General features: G+C 42.2%; 1 protein-coding gene across 8 annotated transcripts in view; it reads right to left on the bottom strand.

Moving 5' to 3' along the window:
• ELAVL2 (ELAV like RNA binding protein 2) overlaps nucleotides 1–18,814 on the bottom strand; it is a 118,173-nt gene extending 99,359 nt beyond the window's left edge. For 2 of the 8 annotated variants that reach the window (XM_044286556.1, XM_044286565.1), the window contains exons 1-2: nucleotides 18,730–18,814; nucleotides 1,696–1,936 (exon numbers count right to left, since the gene is read on the bottom strand). In XM_044286556.1, coding sequence (XP_044142491.1) covers nucleotides 1,696–1,936; nucleotides 18,730–18,801 — 313 coding nt within the window. In that variant the 5' untranslated portion in view covers nucleotides 18,802–18,814. Of the gene's footprint in view, nucleotides 1–1,695; nucleotides 1,946–18,729 lie in introns of those variants that run through there. The other 6 variants (XM_044286592.1, XM_044286603.1, XM_044286574.1 and 3 more) reach the window with 4 other exon arrangements.
• Between the last annotated feature and the right edge of the window lie 1,093 nt (nucleotides 18,815–19,907).

Below are 19,907 nucleotides of genomic sequence, written 5' to 3'. Positions count from 1 at the left end.
CTAGATTCATCCACTTTCATAGTGGCTCTAATAGCCTTGAGCAGAGAATATGCATCCTCAGGAAAATAAAGGTCTACCTGCGGTTTCTTTGTATAAGGCAAAGCTTGAATCATCTAGGATTTCTCCTTGCTCGTTCTCGTCAGAAGACTCTGAATCATATTATATTAGAGTGACCCTGCCTGCCCGAGCCTGAGGAAGGGAGGCACTTTTTAAACATTTTGATTGAATCGGAAACTTCAGATATGACAATATCTTTGATACTCTGAAGTAGTGACATGGATTCCTCCTCTACCAACTTGTTAATGCAATGCTGACATAACTTGACCAGGAAGGAGCAAGTTTTTTTTCTTGCATACAGCACTCTTTTTTTAGATTTAGCAGTAGCTTTCCTAGAGCCCTCTTTGGTGTTCTAAAATACACTGAGAATAAGCCCCATTAGGATCTGAAGGAAGAGATAAAAAGGTGAGGATTGACCCCCTTTACCCCACCAGGAATACCAGTCTGACATGACCCTCCTGGACATCAGCGTGCTGACTGCTCTCTTACTCCATGCTTCCAGACAAGGATGGAGTTTTCCATAGGTACATCCACAAATGCTTGCAGGCTGGCTGGGATCCTTCTGACCGCACGCTAAAGCATTTATACCCTATGTCAGGTCCCTGCTGGTGTTCCCATGCAGAAGAGCATGTTTCCCTGATCACTTCCAGAACGGTCCTCATCCGGAACCACAAGCGCTCCAAATAACAAAAGTTGCATCTCGCAACCTCCGGTTCGCACGCAGATTACGCTCAGAAGACTCTAAGCCCGCCCCCTGCAAGTTACAATAGGAGGAAGACTGAGAGAAGGTCCGAACCTCCTAAACACCGGCATGCCAGCATCACCTCCCGGTGACGCTGGGACTGCCCAGGAACACCAGCCCAACAGAAAAGTCCAGGACCCAGAAAGATTGCCCCAGACTCAGCAGGTGGCTCCTAGTGGAGTCTTACGCCGCACCAGGTAACCCCCATAAATAAATGCACCCCAGGGGCCCCTGCAGCCTAACCCTAGCTCTCCACTATGAAGTCCTATCTATAGGACAGCAAAACAGGAACTGGTGCAGAGCCCCTCCTTAAGAGCTCTCCATGTAAGTTCCTGTTTCCTGTCCTGGATGGAGGCGGTCTCTCAAGGGTGCGGTCATGGGCGTAAGGAAAGTAAACAACCCAAGGATCCTGTATATAAGTAAAAGCATACCAAAAAGAATACCACAAAGTGGCATGTCACCTTGGAAACATGGGGCTAAAATATTAAAGGCGTTGTCCTTTTAAAACAATTTGTCCCCTATCTGCAGGATTTTCTAATTGGCAGAGATCTGACAACTAGGGCTCCCATCGATCACTAGAACAGGGCCTGTGTTCCCCCCGTTGAATGGAGCAGCAGACATGCATACTGTACTCGTTTGCCAGTCCAAACAGGAGAACACAGGCCTGTGTTTCTTAATTATCAGAAGTCCATAGATCAGACATCCCTACCGTGCAGGTTGCACCCTTAAGGGGCTAAACAACTCAAACAGAACAGCTTTATTTCCACACTGCACTCCTGTACCATTTTCCCTTTGCACCATTATTGAGAACCTGCTCTCCATTTCTCTAACCAGCACTGGTGATTTTGCTGACTGGGCAGGGAGATATCCAGTTCCATGAAATGTTTGTAGCGTACCTGTAATCTTGTCCCTGACTAGTTTACAGGATTCTATTTCTCCAATGCTCCCAAATAAGCTCTTCAGCTCCTCTTGGGTCATATTCTGAGGCAGGTAGTTGACTATTAGGTTGGTCTTGCTGTCTTCTGTATTGCTGGAGTCCACTGGTGACGTGCAGTTGTTTATGGTGTTTTGACAGTTGCCTGTGTTATTGCAGCTGGGACCATTGGACAGCTGTGTTTCCATGGCAGCAATTACCTGCTAGCGAGACACAATACAGGGGAGAGGGGAGAAAGAAGCTGTCAGAACCTTCAACCTCTACAATTAGTCATGTGCAAACAAACACCCAACACTTAGATAAATAGGCCAAGTGTCAAAAAGCAATAACGCCGCTGAATAGGAAAAACTTAAAGCATTTGTAAGCATGATCAACCCTATTAATCCAGGCATACACCTGGTAGAGTTGATTATGCTGATAAAAGCGATACACTGATTAGGACAATACATTGCCCAACTGATTAACAAAAAAACAAACTTTAAATCATGCACAAGTAAGTTTACCAGAACACCAAGGGGCCAGCCAGGGACCTCAGAGTACCAGATTGCTACACCCCTTGAGCTTCAGTCCCTCCCCCTTCCCTTCGGTTAAAAGGACCAGACTTTTGGTCTAGCCTAGTCTTCTCACACCTGCGTTGTGTCCCAGTCTCGGCACTTGCACAGTGCATTATATGCTCCTCTCAAAGCAGTGCTGATTCCCATTTAGCAAGCCCTGCAACCTGTCAGATCTCACCTGCACTGAGCCTTCTGCTACTCTTCAAGCAGTACTGAGACTGGGAGACAACACAGGCACAAGATGACAAACGTCAGCACTTGCTAAAAGGGAATCTGTAATGCTTGGAGAGGTCTAGCCCTGTCAATCCAGGTGAAGGGGAGACAAGCTCATGGAGTGCAAAGCTGGTGCTCCAGGACTGTCTGGCCCCTTGGTGCTCAGACAAGCTTATTTGTATATAAATAAAAATCAAGTTTTACTGTCATAGTCAGGGTATCGTTATCAGTGTGATCAACCCTACCAGGCTGTATGCCTGGTTTAATAGGGTTCATCATGCGGACATATGCTCTTTAGAAACCAAGTATTTGACTTTTAACATCGCTCTATAAAGATCGTATCAAATTGGCACTCTGATCATTTCCATTTACAGAGTGTTGTGTCTGACTAGGAAGGGGGAGGAGGGGGTGTAACTGGCTCATACATAAAATGAGACTATGCTGGAACTCCTTAGAACGTCACATTGTGCTGTTCCCTGTGGAAATGTCTGAATAAACTGACAACTCGGCATCACTATTCCTCTAGTCAGAATTGTGTAAGACAGGGATGTCAAACTCGTGGCCCTCCAGCTGTTGCAAAACTACAACTCCCATCATGCCTGGGCATACTGCAGCTATCAGGGAATGCTGGGAGTTGTAGTTTTGCAACATCTGGAGGACCATGAGTTTGACATCCATGGTGTAAGACTATTAACTGTGTGGCTACATTCCCTGAAGGAGTAAGAGGAACAGTACAATGCAGAGTTAAGGCTATGTTCACATGGGCAAAATCTCACTGATTCTGCAGCTTAAAAAGGGACTCTGTCATCAGATTTGTGCCCTATAAGCTAAACATATGGCCATGTCTGTGCTAATAACATGAATCCTAAACTGCCCTTATTAAACCTGCTTGTGGCTCTATTAGCCCAAAAAACAGGTTTTATCAGCTGTCACTCACCTACCTAAGGTGCCCAAGGGGTTTTACGTTAATCCAGGATGCCCGCCTGCACCAGACGGCGAGGGGTGCAGGCGGGCATCCTGGATTAACGCAAAACCCCTTGGGCACCTTAGGTAGGTGAGTGAAAGCTTATAAAAACCAGTTTTTTGGGCTAATAGAGCCACAAGCAGGTTTAATAAGGGCAGTTTAGGATTCATGTTATTAGCACCGACATGGCCATATGTTTAGCTTATAGGGCACAAATCTGATGACAGAGTCCCTTTAAAAAGTGTGGTTTTGGCTGCATAATCCACATTCAAAACGTTATTAACAGCTTCCCATTGATTTCAATGTAAGAAACTCGACTACTTGCAAACCTTGTTCTCAAAGTGGACTTTTTTTCAGTGCCAAACTTTAGTAAAATTGCTTTAGTAAGTCATTGTGGCAGGCGACTTGATGCAATTTGACATACTTATTACGTCATGCTGATCAGGCGGGCACCGCTCTAATGTCCGCCCAATCAGTGCGGAGGCCCGACAGTCACTGATAGCTGGGCCCCTGCTGCATCTACCAGCATCGCTGTAAAAGCCAATGCCAGCGGATTTCAACCTTCTATGCCGTGGTCAGCGCTGAACGCGTCATAGATGGTGTTTGCGGAGGGTGAGGGATCCCATCGGGTCCCCGAGCTGTGGTGACGGGGACCTGATGGGTGAGAAGGTAGCCCGATGCCTTAACACTAACAAACAATTGATAACAATACAGATATATTGTAATGCATTGCAGATTGAATCACACCCCCAAAAGTTAAAGTCCCAGAGTAGGACAGAACTAAAGGAAAAAAAAAAAACTATTTCCCTGATTTTATAATAGAAAAAAAAAAAAAAAAACACCCAATTTCCCTGATTTTATAATAGAGGGGGGGGGGAAACAAAAAAAAAAAAACACACACATTAGGTATCGCTGCATGCATAAAAACCGGCTCTATAAATATATCACATAATCTACCCTGTCAGATAAAAAAAAAAAAAAAAAAAAAAACTGTGCCAAAGCAGCCATTTTTGTCACCTTACATCACAAAAAGTGCAACACCAAGCAATCAAAAAGTTGTATGCCCCCATAGTACCAGTCACCTCATCCCACAAAAAATAAGCCACCACATAAAACAAAATCGGACAAAAAATAAAATTATGGCTCTCAGAATATGGAGACAAACATTTTTTTTGTTTCAAAAATGCTTTCATTGTTTAAAACGTAAATAAAAAAAATAAAAAAAAGAAGAGTATAGAAAATTTTGATTAGATTTCACTACCACAAAAAAAGTATTGCAATACGCTATACCATGTGAAAAAAAAAAAAAAAACACCCAAAAAGCTGTGCGCATTACGCATTTTATGGAACGTCAGGCCCATAATAGAACAGTCCTATCCTATTTTTTGGGGGGACAAGGTTACTAAAAAATGGCGAATCGCACAGTTTTAATTTTTCGATTATTTTAATAGTTTGGACGTGGAAATAAGTTGTTTATTGTTTATATATTTTATATGTAAAATTGGGAAAGGGGGTGATTTATAATTAATATTTTGTTTTTTGCGTTAATAACTTTTAGCCCCATTAGGGGCTAGAACCTGGGATATTTTGATCCCTTGTCCTAGTCACCTTAATAGAGCTCTATCAGGGGGAATAGGACGTCACACTCTCCCTGCTGCCCTGTGCATAGTGTACACAGCAGCAGGGAGATTACCATGGCAGCCAGGGCTTTAGTAGCGTCCTGGCTGCCATGGTAACTGATCAGAGCCCCAGGATCACACTGCTGGGGCTCTGATCACAACTGCCACTGTACCACCAATGAGGAGGAGGGGAGGAGACCCTGTGGCCACTGCCGCCAATGATTTAATACTGGGGGGTTGGGGGCGCAATGCGCCACCAATGTCTTTAAATCATTAATACAAATACAGGAGGCGGGTGCCGACTATGCGTTTCTGCCGCTGGCACCCGCTTCCACAAAAACCTGAGGGGTGTAGTTTCTCAAATGGCATCATTTACAGGTAGTTTCTACTATGAAAGTCCCACAAAGTGACTTCATAACTAAACTGGTCCTTAAAAGGTGGGTTTTGGAAATTTTATAAAAAAAATTTAATTGCTTCTAACGTCCTAAAAATAAAATAACATTTACAAAACGATGCCAACATAAAGTAGACATATTGGGAATGTTAAGTAATAAATATTTTATGAGGTATCACTGTTTTAAAAGCAAAGAAAGACATTTTTAAAATTGAGAATTTTTCCAAGTTTTTGGTCAATTTGGATTATTTTTTTTTATGCATAAAAGTGAAATATATTGACTCAAATTTACCACGGTCATGCAAAATCTCAGAATGGCTTGGATAAGTAAAAGCGTTCAAGAGTTATTATTACCACATAAAGTGATAAATGGCCTGGGCAGGAGGGTGAAAACTGCCCTGGGGAAGAAGGGGTTAAAAAAATGAAGATTTCGATAGAAGTCAATGTGAAAGCCGTAAAATCTCAAACTCTTCTAAACCACTTGTAAACTCCACTAAAACACCCACCAAAATGACCTGTTCATCTAGTGATTTTAGCTGCTTGATAGACCCTCCCCCCTCTGAGTGACAGCTACAGTTGCAAGAAAAAATATGTGAATCCTTTGGAATGATATGGATTTCTGCACAAATTGGTCATAAAACATGATCTGATCTTCATCTTAGTCAAGACAATAGACAATCACAGTCTGCTTAACCCCTTAGGGACGCATGACGTACCGGTACGGCATGTTTCCCTGAGTCCTTAAGGACCCATGACGTACTGGTAAGTCATGGCTTTAAATCACGATTCCGGCGCCATGGGGATTAATCGGAACAGGATGCTGGCTGAAATTATTCAACCGGCATCCTGTAACAACGTGGGAGGGGGTCATTTATAAGATACGGCCGCTCATCGATCACTTCGGGGCCAAATTTGAGCAGGCCTACGTACCTGGAAGGGAGGTCGCGATTGATGAGTCTCTCGTTGCGTTCAAGGGGAGACTCCGTTTCCGCCAATACATTCCCACAAAGCGGGCGAGGTATGGTGTGAAGCTATACAAAACTTGCGAGAGTACCTCAGGGTACACTTACAAATTTCATGTGTACGAGGGGCGAGATTCCCGTATTCAACCCCCAGAATGTCCCCCCACTCTGGGTGTTAGCGGGAAACTCGTGTGGGACCTTATGTACCCACTGCTGGATAAGGGTTACCACTTATACGTGGATAACTTTTATACCAGAATTCCCTTGTTCAGGTCCCTTGCCGCCAGATCCACGTTCGCTTGTGGGACCGTGCGGAAAAATCAACGCGGCCTCCCTGCCCACCCCCTCCAGGTACCTATCCCCAGGGGTGAGACCCGTGCACTTACCAGTGGAAACCTGTTGCTGGTCAGGTATAAGGACAAGAGGGATGTCCTTATGCTGTCCACAATCCACGGTAACAGCACCACCCGTCTCTGTGCGAGGTACCGCGGCAACGGTCCTCAAGCCCGATTGTATCGTCTACTACAAATCGGAATATGGGAGGAGTTGATCTCTCTGATCAAGTCCTCTAGCCATTTAACGCCATGCACAAAACCCGGGCATGGTACAAAAAAGTTGCGGTCTACTTGGTACAGGTTGCCTTGTACAACTCTTTTGTACTATCCTGAAGCGCTGGCAGCACAGGGACATTCCTCCAATTCTATGAGGCAGTCCTCAAAGACCTGATCTTTTCGGACCGGGAAAGAGCAGGCCGGAGTACCTCGGGTACTGGAGGCGCCCGGATCATCCCTGGCCAACACTTTCCAGGTGTGGTCCCCCATACTGGAAAGAAGGGACGAACCCCAAAAAGATGCAGAGTGTCACAAGAGGGGGATACGGAAGGACACCACCACTCAGTGTGACACTTGCCCCGATCATCCGGGCCTCTGCGTTATCGATTGCTTCAGGGAGTATCACACTTCCATGGAGTACTAAATTTTTATAATCCCCAACAGTCCACTAGAGAACATAAAAAACTATGGCTCTCAGACTTGACACGGAAACAATTTTTTTTCCCCCAAAAAAATATTAGTTTTAGTGCAGGCATCCTCAAACTGCGGCCCTCCAGATGTTGTAAAACTAAAACTCCCAGCAGGCCCAGACAACCTACAGCCATCAGCAGGGCATGGTGGGAATTGTAGTTTTACAACATCTGGAGGGCCGCAGTTTTAGGATGCCTGCTTAGTGTTTCTAAAATCTGAGAGCCATACATATTGGGCATCGTCACATGCGTAAAAATAGTCTCTATAAAAATAACATTTGACCAAACCCATCGGATGAACAGCATTAAAAATATAAAATAAAAACGGTGCCAAAACACACGTTTTTGGGCAAAATTATCATTTGAATACTTTTTTCCGGTAATAAAGCAAGGGTTAACAGCCAAACAAAACTAAATATTTATTGCCCTGATTCTGTAGTTTGCAGAAATGCCCCATATGTGGTCGTAAATGGCTACTTAGCCGCACGGCAGGGCATAGAACGAAGGGAACTCCATATGGTTTCTGGAAGGCAGATTTTGATGGACTTTTTTTTTGACACCATGTCCCATTAGAAGCCCCCCCCTCCTGATGTAGCCCAGACTAGAAACTCCAAAAAAGTGACCCCATCTAAGAAACTACACCCCTCAAGGTATTAAAAAGTTACTTTACAAACTATGTTAACCCTTTAGGTGTTCCACAAAACTAAATAGCGAATGTAGAAACAATTTTAGAATTTACATTTTTTTGTTACCTTGCCTCAAAAAAGTAATAGAGCAACCAAAAATCATATTTACCCCTAAAATAGTCCCAAAACAACAACCACCTTATCCCGTAGTTTCCTAGATGGGGTCACTTTTATGGAGTTTCTACTCTAGGGGTGCAGCAGGGGGCTTGAAAGGGTACATGGTGTAAATAAACCAGTCCAGCAAAATCTGCCTTCCAAAAACCATATGGTGTTCCCCTTCTTCTATGTCCTGCCGTTTAGCCAAATAGTAGTTTACGACCACATATGGGGTGTTTCTGCAAACTACAGAATCAGGGCAACCCATTTTGAGTTTTGTTTGGCTGTTAACCCATTTTTTCCAGTAATAAAGTAAGGGTTAAAATGGAAAATTTTCCCAAAAATTTCTAAATTGTTTCTCCATCTGCCGTTAACTCTTGTGAAACACCTAAAGGGTTAAAGTTTTTAAACCCAGTTTTGAATACCTTGAGGGGTGTACTTTGAGATGGAGTCACTTTTTTGAAATTTCTATTCTAGGGGGTGCAACAGGGGGCTTCAAATGGGACATGGTATAAACAAAACCAGTACTGCAAAACCTGCCTTGCAAAACCCATATGGTGTTCCCCATATGTCCTCCCGTTTGGCCAAACAAAAGTTTACGACCACATATGGGGTGTTTCTGCAAACTACAGAATCAGGGCAACCCATATTGAGGCAGAAGAGAAATTAGCTCAGTCAGGGAAAAAAGGCGATAAGGCATTCTTCAGATACATAAATGAAAAAAGGAAACTAAAACAAGGAATTACCAAATTAAAAACTAAAGAAGGAAGGTATATGGGAGAAGATAAAGAACTAGCTGACTGCCTCAATGAATACTTCTGTTCAGTTTTTACAAAGGAAAATGAAGACAAAGGACCTCAGTTAGGAAAGAAGACTAATGAATCTTTTGACGCATGTGTCTTTACAGAGGAAGAGGTTCTAAGTCAACTGTCTAAAATTAATACAAATAAGTCACAGGGGCCTGATGGGATACACCCAAAGCTATTAAAAGAGCTCAGCGGTGAACTAGCAAAACCATTAGCAGATTTATTTAACCAATCACTGGCAACAGGAGTCGTCCCAGAAGATTGGAAATTAGCAAATGTTGTGCCCATTCACAAAAACGGTAGTATGGAGGAATCGGGCAACTATAGGCCAGTAAGCCTGACATCAATAGTGGGGAAATTAATGGAAACCATACTTAAGGAGAGGATTGTGGACCATCTAAAATCCCATGGATTGAAAGATGAAAAACAGCATGGGTTTACTTCAGGGAGATCATGTCAAACTAATCTTATTGATTTTTTTGATTGGGTGACTAAAATAATAGATGGAGGAGGTGCAGTAGACATCGCTTATCTAGACTTTAGTAAGGCTTTTGATACTGTCCCACATAGAAGGCTTATCAATAAAGTGCAGTCATTGGGCTTGGACTCCCATATTGTTGAATGGATTAGGCAGTGGCTGAGGGACAGACAACAGAGGGTTGTAGTCAATGGAGTATATTCAGACCAAGGTCTTGTTACCAGTGGGGTACCTCAGGGATCTGTTCTGGGACCCATATTGTTTAATATCTTTATCAGCGAAATTGCAGAAGGCCTCAATGGTAAGGTGTGTCTTTTTGCTGATGATACAAAGATTTGTAACAGGGTTGATGTTCCTGGAGGAATACACCAAATGGAAAAGGACTTAGGAAAACTAGAGGAATGGTCAAAAATCTGGCAACTAAAATTTAATAAAATTTAAAAATACTGGGCACTCTCACTTATGTAGAACCATACAGTTTATTACAGTACATATAATCATAAACGCACAATCGCAAACTTGCGATTGTGCGTTTATGATTATATGTACTGTAATAAACTGTATGGTTCTACATAAGTGAGAGTGCCCAGTATTTTTAAATTTTATTTATCCCCCATTAGAGGAAGGACGGATCCTCTCTACTGTGAGCACCTTCTCCATATTTTTCCACAGCCCTGTGCGTCTCACAACCTGTAGTTTTTCTTTAACTAAAATTTAATGTTGATAAGTGCAAGATAATGCACCTGGGACGTAAAAACCCAAGAGCAGAATATAAAATCAGTGATACAGTCCTAACCTCAGTATCTGAGGAAAGGGATTTAGGGATCATTATTTCAGAAGACTTAAAAGGTAGGCCGACAATGTTACAGAGCAGCAGGAAATGCTAGCAGAATGCTTGGGTGTATAGGGAGAGGCATTACCAGTAGAAAGAGGGAGGTGCTCATGCCGCTCTACAGAGCACTAGTGAGACCTCATTTGGAGTATTGTGCTCAGTACTGGAGACCATATCTCCAGAAGGATATTGATACTTTGGAGAGAGTTCAGAGAAGAGCTACTAAACTGGTACATGGATTGCAGGATAAAACTTACCAGGAACGATTAAAGGACCTTAACATGTATAGCTTGGAAGAAAGACGAGACAGAGGGGATATGATAGAAACTTTTAAATACATAAAGGGAATCAACAAGGTAAAAGAGGAAAGAATATTTAAAAGAAAAACTGCTACAAGAGGACAGTTTTAAATTAGAGGGGCAAAGGTTTAAAAGTAATATCAGGAAGTATTACTTTACTGAGAGAGTAGTGGATGCATGGAATAGCCTTCCTGCAGAAGTGGTAGCTGCAAATACAGTGGAGGAGTTTAAGCATGCATGGGATAGGCATAAGGCCATCCTTCATATAAGATAGGGCCAGGGGCTATCCATAGTATTTAGTATATTGGGCAGACTAGATGGGCCAAATGGTTCTCATCTGCCGACACATTCTAGGTTTCTATGTTTGGCAGTTAACCCTTGTTTTATTTCCGGAAAAAATTGATTATATTGGAAAATTTTCCCAAAAATCGAAATTCTTATGTCCATTTGCCATGAAGTCTTGTGGAAGACCTAAAGGGTTAAAGTTAGTAAAAACTGTTTTGAATACCTTGAGGGGTGTAGTTTCTAGAATTTTTGGGGAGGTTTTTATTATCTAAGCTTCACAATATGACTTCAAACCTGAACTGGTCCATAAAAAGTGGGATTTTGAAGATTTCTGAAAAATTAAAAAAATTTCTTCTAAACTTCTAAGCCTTGTAACATCCCGAAAAAATAAAATATCATTCCCAAAATGCTACAAACATGAAGTAGACATATGGGGAATGTAAAGTAATCACAATTTTTGGGGTATTACTATGTATTACAGAAGTAGAGAAACTGAAACTTTAAAATTTGCTAATTTTTCAAAATTTTTGGTAAATATGTTTTTTTTATGCAAAAAAAAAATTAACTTTTTTGACCCATTTTTAGCAGTGTCATGAAGTACAATATGTGACAAAAAAAAAAACTATCTCAGAACGGCCTGGGTAAGTCAAAGTGTTTTAAAGTTATCAGCACTTAAAGTGATACTGGTCAGATTAGCAAAAAATTGCCTTTTTTTGTTTACTTATAATCCCTACACTGCGATTTATGCCTACATAATCTAATCATTTTGGTCCAGTAGATTTTGTTTAAAACGTGCTTTTAAAATATGCAAATTACCTTGCTACCAGCAAGTAGGGCGGCTACTTGCTGGTAGCAGCCGCATCCTCCAATCCTAAAGATGCCCCCTCCGCATGTTGATTGACAGGGCCAGGGAACGAAATCGTTCTCTGCTGGCCCTGCCTGTTTGCATTCAAAATCTGGCGCCTGCGCCGCGGCCGTACCTGTCTTCAATCGGCGTAGGCGCACTGAGAGGCGGCCGCTCCATCCTCAATGCGCCTGCGCCGGGTGTAGATGTGATGTCATCGGCGCAGGCACTTTGAGGATGGAGCGGCCGCCTCTCAGTGCGCCTGCGCCGATTGAAGACTGGTACGGCCGCGGCGCAGGCGCCAGATTTTGAATGCAAACAGGCAGGGCCAGCAGAGAACGATTCCGTTCCCTGGCCCTGTCAATCAACATGCGGAGGGGGGTGTCTTTAGGATCGGAGGATGCGGCTGCTACCAGCAAGTAGCCGCCCTACTTGCTGGTAGCAAGGTAATTTGCATATTTTAAAAGCACGTTTTAAACAAAATCTACTGGACCAAAATGATTAATTAGATTATGTAGGCATAAATCGCAGTGTAGGGGTTATAAGTAAGCAAAAAAAGGTTTAGTGGGGTGACAGAAGCATGCTACGGTTTTATCTCCAGCGGAAAAAAACTGAAAACTTGCCTGAATGCCGGGGGAGGCATTTTTCCCCATAGGAATGTATTAGTGCCAGATCAGGCATTCAAAATACAGGAATGCTGGATCTGTCCTTCCGGACTGCGCATGCGCAGACTGGTAAAAATGTGCAAAAAGATACAAGACTGATCCATCCATCAGTCTCTCCACTTCCGCATCCGGATGAGTCTAACAAATGCTTTCAGTCACATCCAGATCGGTGGGTAGTTCCGACGATGTAACGGCCTGCCGGATCACACTGCCGCAAGTGTGAAAATAGCCTTACCGTATCATAAAAAAAAATACATAAAAAGAATCATCTATCGCCGAGAGCGTGAATGCCGAACAGTGTGTTGTCTGCCGGTGCTTGGGATCGGCATATTGGGGATCAGATTGACAGATTGCTGGGTGGGGCTGGGGAAGACTCGGCTGTCATGGTACACATTGGCACCAATGACAAAGTCAGGGGGGAGATGGAAGGTCCTTACAAATGATTTTAGGGAACTAGAAGAAAAGCTCAAGTCCAGGACCTCCAAGGTAGTGTTTTCAGAAATACTACCAGCGCCACAAGCATCACCAGAGAGACAACGGGAGCTAAATAAGTGGCTCAGAAGCTGGTGCAGGAAGGAAGGGTTTGGGTTCATGGAGAACTGGGCCAACTTCTGTCGGTCACAGGCTCTATAGTAGGGATGGGCTGCACCTTAATGGGGAGGGTGCAACTGCCCTGGGTGACAAAATGGTTAGACGGCTGGAGGAGCATGGCAGGTCAAACTAATAAGGGGGTAGATAGTGTAGATAGAGTGTGGGATATAGAAGGGGACAGTGGGGATTTAGTAAGGGGTGGGGTTAGCGAGAAGACTGGACACAACAATACACTTATGAAAAATAGAACTGCTGGTAACAAGAACCCTGTTACAAACATCAACCAAGGTAACCAAAAATCCCAGATATTCACTTTACAGGTAATAGTAATTTAAGACGTATTTTCACAAATGCCAGAAGTCTAGCTAGGAAAATGGGGGAGCTGAAGGCTATGGTACTAGAAGAACACATAGTTGGTGTGGCTGAGACCTGGTTGGACTCTTTGCATGACTGGGCTGTAAATATTAAGGGTTTTACACGATTTAGGAAAGATAGGGTCAATAGAAAAGGCAGTGGAGTGTGTCTGTATGTGAGGAGTGATCTGAAGACAAGTGTGAAAGAGGCAATTGTGTGTGAGGATGTGGAACCCTCATGGGAAGTTCAAAGGGATAAAAACACTGAAAAAAATACTTGGTATAATCTCTAGACCCCCCATCACCACAGAAGAGAGAAACGCAACTGTATATCCAAATAGAGATTTTAACTTCCCATACATTGACTGGGGTCATGGTTATGCCTCGACCACAAAGGGGAGAAAATTCCTCAACTTGCTTCAGGGACCACTTTATGGGTCAGTTTGTAGAAGCTCCCACTAGGGGCGATGCTCTGTCGGATCTGGTAATTTATAATGATGCAGAGCTTGTTGGAAAGATCACTAATTAAGAAACACTAGGCAAAAGTGACCACAATATAATTATATTCCCCCTAAACTATAAGAAGCAAACTGTCAGGCAGAGCAAAAACACTACATTTCAAAACTGCTAATTTCCATGGGTTGAGGGCAGCATTTCAGGGTATAGACTGGGTGCAGCTACTGTCACATAATACTGCGGATAAATGGGAGCACTTTAAAATCATATTGAGCAATTGCACTAAAAAATGTATTCCCTTAGTTAACAAGTATATACTGCCAACATTAAACCCCCCATTGCTTACAGCTACTGTAAAAAGGGCAATAAAAGAAAAAAAAAGGGCATTTAAAAAATACAAATCTGAGGGGTCAGCTGAAGCGTTTGAAGATTACAAAGGGCTTAATAAAATCTGTAAAAAGGAGATAAAATTAGCAAAAATACAAAAACGAACAGCAGGTAGCAAAATAGAGCAAAACAAATCCCACAAAATTCTTTAAATATACAAATGCTATAAAAAAAACAAGGTCCGAGCAGGTAGGTCCCCTAAATAATGGTAAAGGGGGGTAACCACTGAAGATGAGGAAAAAGCAGAGTTGCCAAATCTTTTTTTTAGCTCTGTATATACAAAGGAACAGAAAGGAGCCGATATCTGTGTAAAGATTCTCTAGGTACTGGTACAGTGCCAAGTGAATGGCACAAGGCAAACGTGGTGCCCATATTAAAAAAAGGATCAAGGTCCTTCACAGGTAATTATAGACCAGTTAAAGTTCTGCTGTGGGGAAAATGTTTGAAGGACTCTTAAGGGACGATATACAGGAGTATGTGACGATAATATCAGTGATAACCAGCATGGGTTTACCAAAGACAGAAGTTGTCAGACTAACCTGATTTGTTTTCATGAGGAGGTGAGTAGTAGCCTGGACAGAGGGTCGGCTATGGATGTAGTGTTTCGGGATTTTGCAAAGGCTTTTGATACTGTCCCAAGTGAATGGGGCTGAGCACAATACCAAGTACAGCGCTGTGCTTCTTAAGCTGTGAGAAGGCAGTGGCGGTCATAGGAGTGCTGGTGCCTTCTCAAACAGATCAGCAGGGACCCTGGGGGGTCAGATCCCCGTCGATCAGATGCTGATGACCTATCCAGAAAGACCTTTTAATAATATATGTGGTGTGAGTGTAATGTGGTTTACACCTTTAGGTATAAGTACACAAGGGAGTTGCCTGGCATCGGATCACAACTTTTGCAAAAACTGCACATCGTAAATGAGCCATAATCTAGGTCAAATCTCACTTTTAGCTCTTAAACATAGATTACTATACAAATTGACATGGATCATGAAATGTCACAAAAATGTTGCAGTTGCCATGACTTTTTCAGACCACAAAACTGACATATCCAATTAGATAAATGCCCTCCTAAGGCCTCTTTCACACGAGCGTGACGGATTAGGTCCAGATGCGTTCAGTAACACTCACACCATTTTGTAAGTAAGTTTAGTCAGTTTTGTCTGCAATTGAGTTTAGTTTTTTCCGCACAGGTGTAATGCGTTTTGATGCGTTTTTCGCACACGTGATAAACTGAAGGTTTACAAACATCTCTTTGCAACCATCAGTGAAAAGCGCATTGCATCCGCACTTGCTTGCGGATGTGATGCGGTTTTCACTGAAGGCCCATTCACTTCTAGGGGCCAAGGCTGCATGAAAAATGCTGAATATAGAACATGCGGCATTTTTCACACAACGCAGAACTGATGCATGAAAAAATGAATGGGTCAGGATTCACTGCGGGTGCTATGCGTTCACGTCACGCATTGCACCCATGTGGAAAACTCTCTTGTGTTAAAGCAGAGAAATGTCTAAGTGCTAGCAGAGAAATAAGTAAAAATGATATCCCACAAACACATAATGGAAAGGGTACGGCCACATGGGGCAGATATTCCCTCCAAAAAAATTCTGTCATTAATTTTGTTGAGTTTCCACAGCATAAAATCCCACACCAAATTTGTCATGGATTTTCAACTGATTTTCAAATGCTGTTGATTTGCTGCATGGAAATCCACAAAGCACATCTGGCCAGTGTGAACATACTCTGAAGCCTACTTGGTGAATTCTGAAGCAATCAACGATAATGTTCACAGAGCATGATTTTGTACCAGACAAACTGTCCAAGATTTGTATTAAATTTTTTTTAGGACCTGATTTTTTTCTTCACCGAGATTTAGACCTATATTTCCATGAAAAACTCGTGTTTTACAAAACTGTTGGGCTCGCAAAGTAAAGCTAGGTGTCGCACTGTTTTCCTGCATTTTTTTCTTTCAAAGGATGCCCTATAAAAGAGGGCGCCTAAGGAGACTTCCCCAGAAAATGCCCAACAGAGCAAATGACAAATTGTATAATCTGGATGAACTGATAATGCACCCATCAATCCCAATTTAAAAAAAGCAAATACTAAAGGTATGGCTACACATTCAGGTTTCTTGGTGCAGTTTTTGAAGCCTAAGTCAGGACTGGATTGTAAAAGGAAAGAACGTTAAGGACAGATACCAATTCTTTTCTGAATTCACTCCTGGTTTTGGTTTTCAAAACTGCATCAAGAAACCCGCTGGTGTGGCTGTATACAAATAGGGAGCTGCAATGCCATGAAACTGTGTACAGCATATCAGCAGCAGAAATCAGCTCTTCTCATCTCCACTGAAAAAAATAACGTACCAGTCATGTGGAAAAGGACACAGCCAAACTGGTAATCTCGCATGCTATACATATAAAATATATAGCTCAATCGTGTATATAAAATATATATATATATAATTTTTTTATTTTAACTCCTTGCCATTCTGTTTGTAGCCATATGAGGGTTTGTCTTGCAGGAGAGGTTGTACTGGCATCAGTGTGATAAAGGGGGAAACTGAAAAAATTATGGGATGGAATTGGAAAAATCCACTAGCACAGTTCTATGGTTTTCATTCTTAGGCCTGTTCACACAGAGGCTTTTGACAACCGAGTTGTCCTTTTCTCGTCAGAATATGATGTATATTATTTTGTTTTCACCCACAACCTTTATTTTAATTTCTGTTTACAGAGCTATGTAAAGGCTCCCTCTTTGCAGGGTGATCTGTAGTTCTTATTGATGCCATTTTATGGTATGTATGCCTTTTGGAAACTTAGTTTAAAAAAAAAAAAAAAAAAGAACAAACAACATTAGTGCATTTTGACAGGCCTGGAGCCTTCTTAAGGCCCCCTGCTTCCACAGCAAACACATTTGGGGGAGGGCATTCAGTCACCAGGAGCAGCCTGCCCCCCCATAAATGACCCCTCCGATACCACAGCTTAAATTCATCATTGCATTTAAGGGGTTATATGTCCATGATCTGAGTCTCTCTCTGATCTCAGACACTGCCAGTGGATGTCTCCTATGTATAACAGCAACAAACTGGCCCCCGGTCAGCTCTTGCTTGGGAGACATCTTTTAAAAAATAAAAAACTCTGCATTACATGTACAATGAATGTTGAGAAGGGGGCTAAATATATTGTAAAAAATTTGGCCGATACAGGTATACTAAATGTTTGGACCTTCTTTTACCAATTTACTCTGTTGAACAGAAATAAAGATAACGGGGAAGATTTACTAAGCTAACTGTGAGCATCTTCATTTGTGGCATAAAAATGGCCTTCATTTATTAGGCATTTCAGACAATTTTTGTGCCTGGCTCAACAAGGGGGCATAAGCGGACATAGCTTAAAGGGATATTCCAGTTGGTTAAAGTTATCCCCTAGCCAAAGGATCAGATCGTTGGAGGTCCTACCACTGATCAGGAGAAAGGGGAATCCATACCCACTGCAGTTCCCCTAAAAACAACAGAGCTGCCGGTCAGGCATGCGTGCGGCCACTGTATTCATTCCTATGGAGTTAGGCAAGCACTGTACTTGGCTATTTCCAGAACTCCAATAGAAATGAATGGAGCAGCTGTGTGCATGTACGACTGGCTGCTCAGTTTTTTTCAGGGGAGCTGTAGTGGGTAAGGGGTCCAGGTGGCAGCACCCCCACTGATCTGATAATTAGCTCCTATCCTGTAATACCCCTTTAAGATGCACCAATATGCACCAAAACTGTACTAAAATGTTGGCACAAAGTAAACCAACCAAGAGGTGGTATCAAGTTAGATAAAAACATGCACCAAATTCATCAGCCTGGCATGAGCTGCTGTAATAATCTGGTGCATCTTTAAGCGGTCTAGTCTAGAGTATCAAATTATTAGACAGAATGGGGAAAACTGCCCTGTCTTGACTGTATTCTGCAAATAGTAAAATATAATTTTTGCCCAATCGCAAATTATTTTCAAGTGAACAGCTGCACAAGGCCGGGTGTGCTGAAATAATAGCATTGCTCAGCTATAGGACCATCTGCTCTGAATAAAATGATACTCGTGTTGAAAGTTTCACAAAGTAATTAATATTGTGTTGATAGGATCAACAAAACTGTTCTCACTATATAGCCAACATGAAATCTCTAAACTGAATGAGGCATCAATTCATCTGTGATAAATGTACACGGAAGTATAAAGCGGTGACTGCTCATAAAATGGTCTGAGACCATACCAAAACATATCCAAAGTTAAATTCGGACCTTTATCTGCTTCATTCTGAAGCCTTTCCAAACTTAGTCAATACGTGCTGTTCAAAAAATGTAATTTGTATAAACTACAACAAAAATAAATTTAGCAGTAATGTTAAGCTGAATAAAAAATAAAAATAAATGGATGAAAAAAAGATTGTATAGTTTTGGCATGGCCTCATTTCACTATTAAAAGCCTACAGAAATTAAAGGAAAATCCCACAGACCCCAGTCCAAGGCTCTGCTGCCCACGAACCACTTCTAAGCAGAGAAGCCACATCACACAGTCTGACTGCCATGTTAGTTTGGAGTTGCCGTCTGCAATATGGACACAAAAGTACTGCATGTTAGATAAGCAATAAAATGCAAATACAGCATTACAATCATCCTGTCCTAGAAGAATCGACATTAGCAACACAGGAGTATTGTCAGAGCAGCAGATTCCTATGAGAGCTGTACAAGTCGCAGCCAAGAGGAGGGCGGCCCAGTCTGGGGGAAGCACAGAAAGGTTTCCTCTCCTTTCCCCAGACAGGATCAGTCCTGTATACAGCCCTTAATGTATTCCAAGCTAAAGCATGCAACATTGTCAGGTCATACACACATTTAACAGCCTACATGCCACCTTTTCTCCTGCACTAATAAATGAATGTTCACATTTGAGGAAAACTCAGGAAAACAAAATGTGAAAACAACAAAGTGATCACACAAAAACTCTCCAAAAAGTGTGGTACATTAGTGATCCCTATTCTCTAACAACAAAACAAAGAAAATACAGTATCTCACAAAAGTGAGTACACCCCTCACATTTTTTGTAAATATTTTATTCCATCTTTTCATGGGACAACACTAAGATCTGACACGTTGATACAATGTAAAGTATTCAGTGTACAGCTTGTATAAGGGTACTTTCACACTAGCATTCTTCTTTTCCGGTATTGAGTTCCGTCACAGGGGCTCTATACCAGAAAAGAACTGATCAGTTTTATCTTAATGCCTTCTGAATGGAGAGCATTCTTCTGCCTTTTTAGGACGAAAATAATAACACAGCATGCTTTGGTTTTATCTCCGTCCAAAATTCCAGAACACTTGCCGGATCCAGCATTTTTCCCATTGAAATGTATTAATGCCGGCCCCGAGTGTTCCGGCAAAACAGATCTGGCATTTCAATGCATTTGTCATATGAAACAGGATCCTGATCAGTCTGACAAATGCCATCAGTTTGCATACAGTTTTGACAGATCCGCAGTTCCGGCGACGTACTCCCTTTTCTTGCCAGCGGTTTAGATATTAATGGCTGTGTGTTATGAGGGCACACCAAATTTACACTGTTAGCCAGGCTGTACAGACCACTTTACATTGTATCACAGTGTCATATCTTCAGCGTTGTCCCGTGAAAAGATAGAAT

The sequence above is a fragment of the Bufo gargarizans genome, chromosome 1, assembly GCF_014858855.1.
Source record: "Bufo gargarizans isolate SCDJY-AF-19 chromosome 1, ASM1485885v1, whole genome shotgun sequence".
NCBI classification, from domain to species: Eukaryota; Metazoa; Chordata; class Amphibia; order Anura; family Bufonidae; genus Bufo; species Bufo gargarizans.
Note: the sequence above shows the minus strand (reverse complement) of the source record. Positions and strands in the feature narration are given on the sequence as shown.